Genomic DNA, 11,867 nt, shown 5'->3' with positions numbered 1-11,867 from the left:
CGGGGCCGAAGCCCGCGAGCAGCGAGGATCCCCCTGCGCGGAGCGCCGGGCCGTCTCCAGGATCAGGTCTGCTGGCTGGTTGCTCTTTCCAGCCATGGCTCCGCGTTGCTGGCTCTGGTGGCACTGGTCGGCGTGGCGTCGGACCCGGCCGCCTCCCCCCGGGAGCACCCCGAGTAGGAAGAGGGCACCTGTAGGGCCGGATGGCAGCGCGGGGAGGCCTGCGAGCGCCAAGTGTGGGGTCGGCGGAGCTGGGGCAGGGCTGGAGAGGGGTGAGAGGGGACTGGGGCGAGACCGGAGAGACCCACTCATGCGGACGAGATTGGCGTGGGGTACGGGGGCAGGCAGGGGCCTGTGCGGTGAGATGTTAGCCCACAGACGCGAGACGGGGAGCCCATGAGGTGCACAGGTGTGAGAAGGGGTGAGTGGGGGTTCTGTGAAGGTCTGTGGGCCGAGAGGGGAGTCTAAAGTGAAAGAGGGTCTATAGGAATGACAGGGGTCTATATGGAGAATATAATATTCTATGGAGAGATAGTGGGTAGAAGAGGCACGGTCAGGCGTTGTGGGGGGTCCCCGCCAGCAAGACAGGGATGATATGGAGTCCGTTGGAAGGATGTGGTATTCTAGCTACTGGCTGGGGAGCCCTGTAAGAAAAAGGAAGTAAGTACTGTGCAGGGCAGCTTCAGGAGCGATGGGGGGTGTTGAGGAGGCATTGTAAACTCACAGGTGAGATGTGGGGCTCTGGGTGAAGACCCAGCCTTTGGGGGTTCAGATGAAGTAAGGGATCCTGCCAACGCCAAAGCTCGGAGGAAAGAGAGGAGGAGGGTGCAAGTGGGCATGAAGCTTGGAAGGCTCCAGCTTCTGTCTGACACCGATGTTGGTTTGGGAAGTGGGGAGCCAGTGTTGATCTGACCTTCCGTCCCTTTCCCTCTCCCTCCCACAAAGGCTTCCGGCAGCGGTTCTCCACACAGGAGCAGCCCCCCCAGATCTGTGTGGTGGGCAGTGGCCCAGCTGGCTTCTATACCGCCCAGTACCTGCTAAAGGTAAGCCACGGCTTCCTGGCTCCTTCTCCCATGGTTCACCTGCGGCTCCAATCCTGAGGGCAAGCACCACCCTTGTGAGTTTTAAAAGCACTCCTGGGGCACCTGGGTGGCTCCGTCGGTTAAGCGTCCGACTTCAGCTCAGGTCGTGATCTCACCGTTCATGGGTTCAAGCCCCGTGTTGGGCTCTGTGCTGACAGCTCAGAGCCTGGAGCCTGCTTCATATTCTGTGTCTCCCTCTCTCTCTGACCCTCCCCTTCTCACACTGCTTCTCTCTCTCAAAAATAAATAAATTTTAAAAAACATTTAAGGGGCGCCTGGATGGCTTAGTCGGTTAAGCCTCCGACTTTCGCTTAGGTCATGATCTTGCGGTTCGTGGGTTTGAGCCCCGCGTCGGGCTCTGTGCTGACTGCCAGCTCAGAGCCTGGAGCCTGCTTCATATTCTGTGTCTCCCTCTCTCTCTCTGACCCTCCCCTTCTCACACTGCTTCTCTCTCTCAAAAATAAATAAATTTTAAAAAACATTTAAGGGGCGCCTGGATGGCTTAGTCGGTTAAGCCTCCGACTTTCGCTTAGGTCATGATCTTGCGGTTCGTGGGTTTGAGCCCCGCGTCGGGCTCTGTGCTGACTGCCAGCTCAGAGCCTGGAGCCTATTTCAGAGTCTGTATCTCCCTCTCTCTGACGCTTCCCTGCTCACGCTGTCTATCTCTCTCTCTCTCTGTCTCTCTCTCTCTCTCTCCTAGAAATAAACAAAAACAAAAAACCAACCATTTAAAAAATTAAAACAAAAAAAGCACTCCTGGATCCCTGATGGGAAAGGGGCTCCCAGTCCATCTAGACTGGACACTCTCTATGCGCTTTGTCACCTCTGCCTGGGGCTCCGCAGTCTAGGTCCTCGACGATGGGAGAAGTGTGTTTGCTTCATGGGCGGTGGTCAGTGGCAGGTGGTCTGGGACGCCTCTGTGGCCAAACCCGTCAGGGAGTTTGTGTGGACCATCAGGATGACTTTATCCTGCCCCTCCACTTCTCTTCTTTCTTTCTGTCCTCTGTCCTCAACATCCTACGTCTTGAGGCTTACCCCCTCTTCTCAGAGTTTTCTGTCCTTATAAGCACTTTGTCATGCTCCAGCCCTCCCCATGCTATGCTGTTCTTTCAGGCTGCCCTCCATCTCCCGTCCCCCCGACCCCAAGGCCAGAGTCTCAAGGCTTACAGTGTTGGCCTTGGTGGGCAGGGCCCCAAGGCTGCTGGTTACCCTTGAGGCGTGGGCAGATATTGGTGGGAGGGAGGAGGGATGGAGACCTAGGCTAAGACATGAGACAGTAGCCTCACTTTGGAGGGACTTGGGGTATCTATGGAGAGACAGGAGAAAGCATGAATATATTAATTCATACACACATATCTGCAGAAACTTAAAGGTAGGGTAACCAGTCTTCTGAGTTTGCCTAGGACGTGGAGCTTTCAATATTAAAACTTGGGAGACTGGGGCACCCGGGCAGCTCAGTTGGTTAAGCATCCAATTTTGGCTCAGGTCATGAGCTCACGGTTTGGTTCGAGCCCTGTGCCGGGCCTTGTGCTGACAGCTCAGAGCCTGGAGCCTGCTTCAGATTCTGTGTCTCCCTCTCTCTCTGCTCCTCTCCCACTCACACTCTGTCTCTCTCTCAAAAATAAACATTAAAAAATTATTTTAAACTGGGGGGGATCTTGGAGGGAGCAGTGTGAGTTGGACACCCTGTTGAAAAGTGACCTAAACACACCTTCCAAGCAACACAGGGGAAAGAGCTAATTACTGTGATGTGACCAGCATGAGCTGAGTGAGATGCAGTCAGTTAGAAAGTGTTTCTTGGAGAAGGTGCATTTGAGCTTCATTGAAGGAGGCCACAGGCTCTGCCGTGTGTGGAGGGGTCATGCATGGGCGTCCCGCCTGACCCTGGGATGGAGACCAGGGATCCCACAGGGTCGGGGGAGATCCGGGAGGGCTTTGCGTGAGGTGCACTTGCTAGCTGAGCCTGAAATTTGGGGAGCAGGGAGAGTGGGCCTTCAGGCGGGCTTCTCAGTGCCCCCAGTGTGAGCAGTGGCTCTGGCCTGCACTCAGCCGGCACGCACTCTCACGTGCTGGGGGATGGACACAGAAGCCAGTTACAAGCCAGTCCCTGCCCACGGGGAGTTCCGGGCTACTGGCTCCGCTCTCCAGACAGGAACAACACATTTGGGGCAGTGGCACTTAGCCGAACCAGACACCGTACAGCATCTCATCTCCCCATGACAACTTTTGAAGCAGGTGTCCTGACTTCCTTCACAGGTAAGGACACTGACGCTGAGTGACACCGCCCAGGGTCCCACCTGGACAGGGAAGGTGCTAGGATCTCAGAGCAGGCTGCTGGATGCCAGGGGTGCTCTTTTTTTTTTTTTTAAATAAAAAAAAAGTATTTTTTATTTTTTTAAGTTTATTATTTATTTTTGAGGGAGAGATAGAGAACAAGCAGGGGAGGGGCAGAGAGAAAGGGAGACAGAATCCCAAGCAGGCTCTGCATTGTCAGCATGGAGCCTGATATGGGGCTTGAACGCACAAACTGTGAGATCATGACCTGAGCTGAAATCAAGAGTCAAATGCTTAACCAACCGAGCCACCTAAGCCCCCCTAAAAAGATGTATTTTAATTGAAGTTAATAGTTGATTATAGTTGTATCTAGTTGAAGTTGTGTATAGTTGATACACACTGTTGCATTAATTTCAGGCATTCAACATAGTGATTCTCCCGGTCTATATGTATTTTCTTTTATTATTATGTTTTTAAATGTTTATTTATTTTTGAGAGAGAGACAGAGCATGAGCAGGGGAGGGGCAGAGAGAGAGGGAAACAGAATCCAAAGCAGGTTCTAGGCTCTGAGCTGTCAGCACAGAGCCTGATGTGGGGCTCAAATCCACAAGCTGTAAGATTGTGACCTGAGCCAAAGTTGGATGCTTAACTGACTGAGCCACCCAGACGCCCCCGGAATCAACATAAACAGACACCACCACCATCACCCCCCAGGGGATTCAGAAGCCCTCTGCTGTGGGTATTTGGCTTCACTGAAAGGCTTTAGGCAAGCACCCCATTTGGGACAGGAAACTCTCTCTGCCTGTAGGGCAGACAGCAGAGCGGGGAGGCAAGGCCAGGTGGCCGGGAGGGCAGTGGAGAGCTGCCGAGGTAGCAGCAGGGCGCAGGAGGGGAGGATGGCTGACCCGACTGGGCAGGGTTGAGGGGAGTTGGGGAGGAGCCCCAGGTTCTGGCTTGGGCTCTGACTGGATGGGGTAGGAGGGAACAGAGGAGCAGAAGGGGAGAGTTTTGGGAGAACGGGGAGTTGACTTCCATCTGGATGGGTCTGAGGCGTCTGCAGTGTCGCCCAGGGTGTCAGGTTTGGAGGGGAGAGTCCGGGCAGGGGAGAGAGTGGAACGCCAGCAGGTCCATGGGAATCTGAGGACATAGGAGGGAGTAGATGCAACTTCCCCAGGGAACGTGTGTCTGGGGGAGGGGAGGGGTCCCACATTGGAAGAACATCAGAGAATGTTTTCATTGGGAGTTGGGTGGGGGCAGGGGCAGAAGAAGCCAGAGAAAGAACAGCCAGAGGGAGAGGGGGGAGCTGAGTTAGAGAAGAGAGAGTTCTCTGAAGACAAGGTCGGCCATGAGAGATCTCAGTAAACACGCCAGCAGGTCTAGCATTGCGCAGCTGGCCTTGGGCAGGGCGGTGTGACCGGAAGGCAAGGCCCCATAAGCAGGAAAGAAGGGAAGATAAAGATGAAAAGCCAGGTTGTGCACGGTACAGACCGCCAGGCTGAGAAGCCAGGGAAGGTTTGCGGGCAAGGTGGGGACGTGCAGCAGTAATGGTAAAGGGCAGCTTTTTTTCCCCTGAATGTTTATTTATTTATTTTTAAGAGCAAGAGAACGCAAGTGGAAGAGGGGAAGAGAGAGAGAGGGAGACACAGAATCTGAAGCAGGCTCCAGGCTCTGAGCTGTCAGCACAGAGCCCGACGTGGGGCTCGAACCCACAAAACTGTGAGTCAGATCCTGACTTGAGCCAGAGTTGGACTTGTAACCGACCGAGCCACCCAGGCGCCCTCAAAGGACGGCTTTTTGATTGAACACTCACAGTGGGTCAACTGCCGGGCTAAGGGCTTCAGGCCTCGCTCATTTGATCATGAGCATCACCCAGAAGAGCTGTTCCGTCCTATGAGAAGTTAAGGAACGTTCCCTGTGGCACAGAGCCAGACAGTGGAGGGGCTGGGGTTTGTCCCTGCGGTGTGGGGACAGCATCAGTGGGGCCTGAAGGAGGTGGTTCGGGCGCTGCCTATGGCTGAGCTGGATGGCGACAGTAGGAGGCACGTGTAGCCGCGCGCTGAAGACAAAGTTCTCAGACGCTTAGACTGAGCGGATGTGCCGGGCTGTCTCCGCCAGCCAAGCAGCAGCAGCCGCAAACTGCACATGGTCTTTCTTTCACGTTCGCCAGGTAGAAACACCCAAGAATGTTAAAGCATGGGAGGAGAACACAGGGAGCCTCCAGACCCAGACCCCACACACACCTGCTGTTTACGCGAACGCATGTAGGGAAGATGCGCAGTTTCAAGGATTGCTAGGCAGTAACAGTGGGTCTGCGCCCTAACTGGCTCTTGGCAGATCATGGGGCTCTGTTCTCATAGAGCTAGCGCACGCGACAGCCTCGAGACCCGAACATCACTGACGTCTCAGCGATTACACCATTCACTTTCCCTGGTTCTCTAAAAATAACTCCCCAAGGGGGCGCATGGGTGGCTCAGTTGGTTAAGCGTCCGACTTCGGCTCAGGTCAGATCTCATGGTTCATGGGTTCGAGCCCCGCATCAGGCTCTGTGCTGACAGCTCAGAGCCTGGAGCCTGTTTCAGATTCTGTGTCTTCCTCTCTCTCTGCCCCTCCCCTGCTCATGCTCTGTCTCTCTCTGTCTCAAAAATAAATAAACTATAAAAAAAATTAAAAATAACTCCCCAGGCACAGGCGGGCAGGTGGGTGGTGGGCGGCCTGGACTTGGGTGCCGGCAGTGGAGTGGAGGGCAAGAGGGGATTTGGACAGAGGTGAGGAGGTGAGTGTGAGCCTTTGTAGGGGTGAGGGCGCCTGGCGGGTGGGAGCTCATTTGGCTTGGGTCCCATTGAATCGGGAGCATCACACGGGGGTGCGAGGCAGGGCGCTGTCGTCTGTGGGTGCCCCACCCTCTGGACTCCAAACCCTCTGTGGCCCAGCGTCTCCCACCGTCCTGACCTTCTGGATGCTTCCCAACAACCCCAGGAGGGGGCTGTTCCCTGTCCCAGTTTGCAGAGGAAGAATCTGGCACCCAGGCAGATCTCGGGACCAGCCAGGGCCGTGTGGCTGGCTGGTGGCAGAGCCAGACCTGACCCGTCTGCCCAACCGCAGCCCTTTGCCTTCGCTGTGGCCCCCAAAGGTGCTCCGGAGGGCAGGCCACGTGGGAGCACTGTATGAGTGAGCTCATGGGCCCCTTTTCCAACGGGATGATTGTCAGAGCTAAGGCGGCTATGGAGTTCAAAGGGTAGTTCTGCAGCTCACCAGACTGGCTGGGCATTTCTAGAAGTGTGGGTGGGTTCTAAGGCAGGGCTGCATGTCGTGCCTGACCCAAGTGGATGGAGCAGCTTTCCAGGTACAGCTCCAGCGGCGGGAGAGCTGCCTCCTTCCTCCTCTCGCAATGGGCTGGCAGTCCTGAGGCCTGACCTCAGCCGCCTGTGCCACCGTGCTGCCCCCTTCCGCTTGTCTGGGTCTCCAGGCAGCTGGGGAGTCGGGGTCCCCGCTTTCTCCTTGTGTCCTCCCGCCGCTGCGCTGGGCTTTCCTGCCCCGTCGGGGAAGAGAGGAGCCCTAGGGCCCAGCCTCTCCCTCAGCCCCACCGACTGCGGCCCTCTCCCCAGCACCACCCCCGGGCCCACGTGGACATCTACGAGAAGCAGCCCGTGCCCTTCGGCCTGGTGCGCTTTGGCGTGGCGCCCGACCACCCCGAGGTGAAGGTGCGTCTCTCTGGGCCCCGAGGAGGGGGTGTGGAGACTTTGGTTAAGGTGGGGAGGGAAAGGGGGGCTCCCTGGCTGCACGGAATGACCCCGGGTCCTCTGTGTGGATGCCACGCGGGTTCCCGCCTGGTGACCTTGTGAGGCGAGGGTGGCTCAGGCGTGGTTGCTGAGGTGCCCGGCCCCTAACCCCTCCCCCTCTGGGGCCTGGCAGAATGTCATCAACACCTTTACCCAGACGGCTCGCTCGGCCCGGTGTGCCTTCCGCGGCAATGTGGTGGTGGGCAGGGACGTGGCCGTGCCCGAGCTCCGCGCGGCCTACCATGCGGTGGTGCTGGTGAGTGCCCGTGGGCGGGGGGCGGGGCGGCCGGGGCACTGGGGCAGGCGGCCACCCGCTGAGGGATGGAAAGTGGTAGGGTGAGGCCCAGGCCACTGGGCAGGGCTGGGGTGGCAGCTGGGGAGGAGGAGCTGGAAGGAGGCCTGCCAGCGTGTGTCCGGCCCCTCAGCTGGTGCCAAGCGCTCTGGGTCTCTCCTCAGAGCTACGGGGCGGAGGACCACCGGGCCCTGGAAGTTCCCGGTGAGGAGCTGCCCGGTGTGTTCTCAGCCCGGGCCTTCGTGGGCTGGTACAACGGGCTCCCTGAGAACCGGGAGGTGAGTTTGGGAAGCACCCCTGCTACTTACTCCCCCGCACCCCTCAGCCAGGGCCGGGGGCAGCTCTTGGATGCTGCAGCGGGGGGACAAGGGAGCCACTGTCCCAAACTGGAAGGTTCCCTGTGAGACGAGAGTGAGGCATCAGGCTGCCTGAGGGGGTAGGTCAGCCGGGGGAGGCCTCTGGGAGAAAGTAGGGCTGGGTAGGAGAGGGGGGCTTCCACTGGGGCTCAGGTGGGGTGGGCTTTCCGAGCGTGGGGAAGCCTGGGGGCTCGGCTGGTGGTTGGGCATGAGCCTGACTGGGGCCGAGGCTAGGGGACCCCTACCTGGACCTCTCCCTACCAGCTGGCGCCAGACCTGAGCTGTGACACGGCCGTGATTCTCGGGCAAGGGAATGTGGCTCTGGATGTGGCCCGGATCCTGCTGACCCCACCTGAGCACCTGGAGGTGAGTAGCTAGGTCAGGGGCTGGGGGGGGGGAGGTGCTGGGGGCACACTGAGGAAAGGATGCCACTGCCTGCAGGGTTCAGGCCTCGCCCTCCAAGCTGAGCTCAGTGCCTCTGTTTCCCTACTAAAAAGGAAGCCCCTGAGCTTTGCCACATACTGTTTCTGCCTTCACTTTCTGCACTCCGGCTACGTGGGCCTTAAAAAAAATAACTATTTGGTGTGCACATCACCGCCCTCCCCCTCACCAGTTAACCTTGTTCATCTTTTAGTTCTTGGCTGTGTCCCTTCCTCCAGGAAGCCCTCCAGTACTGCCTTATTAGGTCAGTTTCCCTACAATACCTTCTCTGTCTACCAGATCAGAAGCTTGTGAGGGCCAGCACCATGTCTCTTTTGCTTACCATTGACACCCCACCCCCAGACCCCTTGCCTAGTGCCTGGCACCTGCAAAACACTGAGTGAACACTTGTTGAATGAAAGAGCAGGAGCCCGGTTCGCTGCTAGTTGGAGCCGTTTGCAGAATTGGAGGCCGTGCTCCATCTGGCCACCAGGCGGGGCAGTGGTGCAATGTCAGGCTGCCCAGCTTCTCCCCACTGAGGGTAGGGAACCCACCAAATGAAAAGGCCCTTGGCCGGGTCAGTGCGACGACTTAAAGCTCTCCTTTTGTGCCAGAAAACGGACATCACAGAGGCTGCCCTGGGGGTTCTGAGGCAGAGTCGGGTGAAGACGGTGTGGATAGTGGGCCGACGCGGACCCCTGCAAGTGGCCTTCACCATTAAGGTGCTGGGGCCAGAGGGAGAGGGGTCAGGGTCCCAAATAGATGGTCTGCCCTTGGGAGGTGTGGCGGGACTGAGCCCCCGAGAATGGCTGCTGCCTCCGGTGGAAGAGGGGGAGCCCAGCAGGGCCCCGGGGCCTAGTGCCTTCTGTGGGGGGCGATGGTGGTGTCCTCCTGTGGTCTGGTCTCTGGGGCGGGCTCCGGAGTGGACGGTGCTCTGGGCCTGAACCCCTCCCCTACCCCCCATCCCCAAGGAGCTTCGGGAGATGATTCAGTTACCAGGAACCCGGCCCATTTTGGATCCTGCGGATTTCTTGGGCCTCGAGGACAGAATCAAGGGTGAGGGGCCCTGACCTGGCCCCCCAGCTCTCTAAGGAGAGGATGGTCTAGGTCAGAGAGGGCTCGGGGGAGAGCACTGGGGGCGAGGGCTGTAACCCAGAGACAGGCCTGAGATGTTGTCATTGCTGACAGAGGTCCCCCGCCCGAGGAAGCGGCTGACAGAATTGCTGCTCCGAACAGCCACGGAGAAGCCAGGGGCGGAGGAGGCAGCCTGCCAGGCCTTGGCCTCCCGCGCCTGGGGCCTCCGCTTTTTCCGAAGCCCCCAGCAGGTGCTGCCCTCCCCAGATGGGCGACGGGCGGCAGGCATCCGCCTGGCAGTCACCAGACTGGAGGTGAGTCTTGTGTTACCCAGAGACACCCCCTTCTCAAATCTCCCCACCCCGGCCCGGTGTTACCCACGCTCTCCTCAACAGGGTGTCGGTGAGGCCGCCCGGGCAGTGCCCACTGGGGAAATGGAAGACCTCCCTTGTGGGCTGGTACTGAGCAGCGTTGGGTATAAGAGCCGTCCCATTGACCCCAGTGTGCCCTTTGATGCCAAACTTGGAGTCATCCCCAATGTGGAAGGCCGGGTCGTCGATGTGCCAGGTGAGAGGATGCCGGAAGTCTGGGCACCAGACTGTGGTAGGGGTTGGAGGGACCGGTGTCTCGTGGGGCCTTTCATTCATTCACCCGGCCAGTGACATGCATTAAAAAACTGCGCTGAGCCAGGACCCCGGCCCGGGGCCCTGTCCTGGGAGCCAGCCACCCTCCTCCTGGCTCTAGCTAGGTGGGACGTTCTCAGTCTAGCCCACATGCCCGCATATGCCTGGTGATCTAGTCATTCACCTGACTGCGGCCTGCTCTGGGCGAGGCCCCTGTGCTCGGTGCTGGGACTAGAGACGAAACCACAGCCCCTGTCCTGAGGGACCCTCCAGTCTGATTAAATAACCATTCATTCATTCTGCTCGTATTTAGAAGGGCCGGCTCAGACCAGAGGCGGCCAAGACCCATCTCCTACCCTCCGGGAGCTCCTGGTTGACCAGGAGACTGAGATGGAAGGGGTGGTGTGATTTAAACAGGTCGAGGAGATTGCAGGGCTGTGGGCCAGGACTCGGGGTGTGCACACGTGTGTACCACAGGTGTGTGCCCTGGGGGCTTAGACTCGCCGGAAGTATCCAGCTACCTCCCCTTTCCTGACCCTTTGTTGTGCTCTGCCAGGCCTCTACTGCAGCGGCTGGGTGAAGCGGGGGCCCACGGGCGTCATCGCCACTACCATGACCGACAGCTTCCTCACCGGCCAGATGCTGCTGCAGGACCTGAAGGCCGGGCTGCTGCCACCTGGTCCCAGGCCCGGCTATGCAGCCATCAAGGCCCTGCTCAGCAGCCGAGGTCTGGGCCCCGTGCGAGCTCTTGGGAGGCGTGGGGGGCAGCCCTGGGCCTTTCCACTGCTTGGGAGGGGTGTTCCGGGCTGGCCGTGGAGCTGGAGGAGGAGATGGAGGCACTGACTTCTCTTCCCTGTGCCTCAGGGGTCCAGCCGGTCTCGTTCTCGGACTGGGAGAAGCTGGATGCCGAGGAAGTGTCCCGGGGCAAGGATGCTGGGAAGCCCAGGGAGAAATTGCTGGATCCTCAGGAGATGCTGGGGCTGCTGGGGCGCTGAGCCTAGATCCCGGCGTGGCAGGGACAGAAGGCACGCTGTGCGGGGGAGAGGGGCCTGGGTCAGCCAGGGGGACTCTGCGCCACAGCTGTGCTGCCTGCCCGGCCTGGCACGGGGCCTTGGCTGCCTCTTTTCTGGGGCCCTCTGAGCACTTTCTCCTGGCAGAAGGTCGCCCTTGCCAGAGCTAACCTTAGTTAGGGAAGGGTGGAGGCGCAAGCTCACTTTCCTCCCTCCCACCTCTTTCCCGCCAGACTGTGGAGGGTCACCAGGTCAGGAATATACTGGAAATAAAACAGCTGTGATGGAGGGCCAGTGGTTGATGTGCAACTTCTTTTGGGGCCCGGGGTCACCTTCCAGCCACGGCTCCCCTCCTGTCACCAGGTGGCGCTGCAGAGCCAGCTCCCTGCTCAGGGGACTCTTGGGGGCCGGAGGGGGTTTGGCAGCCAGGCCTGGAACCCACTGTCCCTCTCTCGGCTTGGCCCTGCTGCTGCGGCCTGCCTGCCTTCTGCTCACACTGCAGGCACCCTGGGACCCCATCCTGCCTGCTCTGCTGGCCCCTCGGCCCAGTTCCCTTTCTGGTCAGCCCCCCGTAGAACCAAATCAAGAAGAGAAAAAGTGGGAGCGAAGAGTCTGGGCCGCAGCTTGCCCCAGGCCCGCCCCTGTGGCCCAGAGGGTACTCCCTCTCTTGGTGTCCAGCCACATGGGCAAGCCTTTTAAAAATAGCACCTCGTCTCTGTAGTGCTTGGCAGTTTATGAGGCGTGTTCACCGTCTTTTGTGCCAGTCCCCAAGAGGCTGGGCTCACTTTAGAGACGGAGGGATCCTCGGAATTAGCTGGCCCAAGGTCATACGGCTGGTGAGCTGTGGGCTCGAACCCAGGGCTCCAGGCGGGCTGTTGGTTTCTCCGAGGCCGCACTTGGCCCCAAGTGTCGCGTCTGGGGACGCGGTCCCGGAGGGGGGGGGAGAAGGGACCCAGCCCT

General features: G+C 59.1%; 1 protein-coding gene across 1 annotated transcript; it reads left to right on the top strand.

Moving 5' to 3' along the window:
* Positions 1-13: 13 nt before the first annotated feature.
* Positions 14-11,196, top strand: FDXR (ferredoxin reductase). Its single transcript, XM_077756786.1, has 12 exons — positions 14-173; positions 943-1,040; positions 6,959-7,054; positions 7,266-7,388; positions 7,589-7,702; positions 8,045-8,146; positions 8,815-8,922; positions 9,172-9,256; positions 9,389-9,588; positions 9,670-9,841; positions 10,454-10,624; positions 10,762-11,196. The coding sequence occupies exons 1-12, from the start codon at positions 95-97 to the stop codon at positions 10,890-10,892; spliced, it is 1,479 nt and encodes a 492-aa protein (XP_077612912.1). The 5' UTR covers positions 14-94; the 3' UTR covers positions 10,893-11,196.
* The last annotated feature ends 671 nt before the right edge of the window (positions 11,197-11,867 follow it).

This window comes from Crocuta crocuta, unplaced genomic scaffold, assembly GCF_008692635.1.
Source record: "Crocuta crocuta isolate KB4526 unplaced genomic scaffold, BGI_CrCroc_1.0 scaffold50, whole genome shotgun sequence".
Classification (NCBI taxonomy): Eukaryota; Metazoa; Chordata; class Mammalia; order Carnivora; family Hyaenidae; genus Crocuta; species Crocuta crocuta.
This window is presented reverse-complemented; position numbering and strand designations above follow the sequence as displayed.

Bases quoted from the DNA above. Each gene is read 5' to 3' on its own strand.
- FDXR (XM_077756786.1), top strand. From the start codon at position 95: ATGGCTCCGCGTTGCTGGCTCTGGTGGCACTGGTCGGCGTGGCGTCGG. The intron at 7,055-7,265 runs GTGCGTCTCTCT...GGGGCCTGGCAG, and splicing joins CCGACCACCCCGAGGTGAAG to AATGTCATCAACACCTTTAC. The intron at 8,147-8,814 runs GTGAGTAGCTAG...CTTTTGTGCCAG, and splicing joins CCCCACCTGAGCACCTGGAG to AAAACGGACATCACAGAGGC.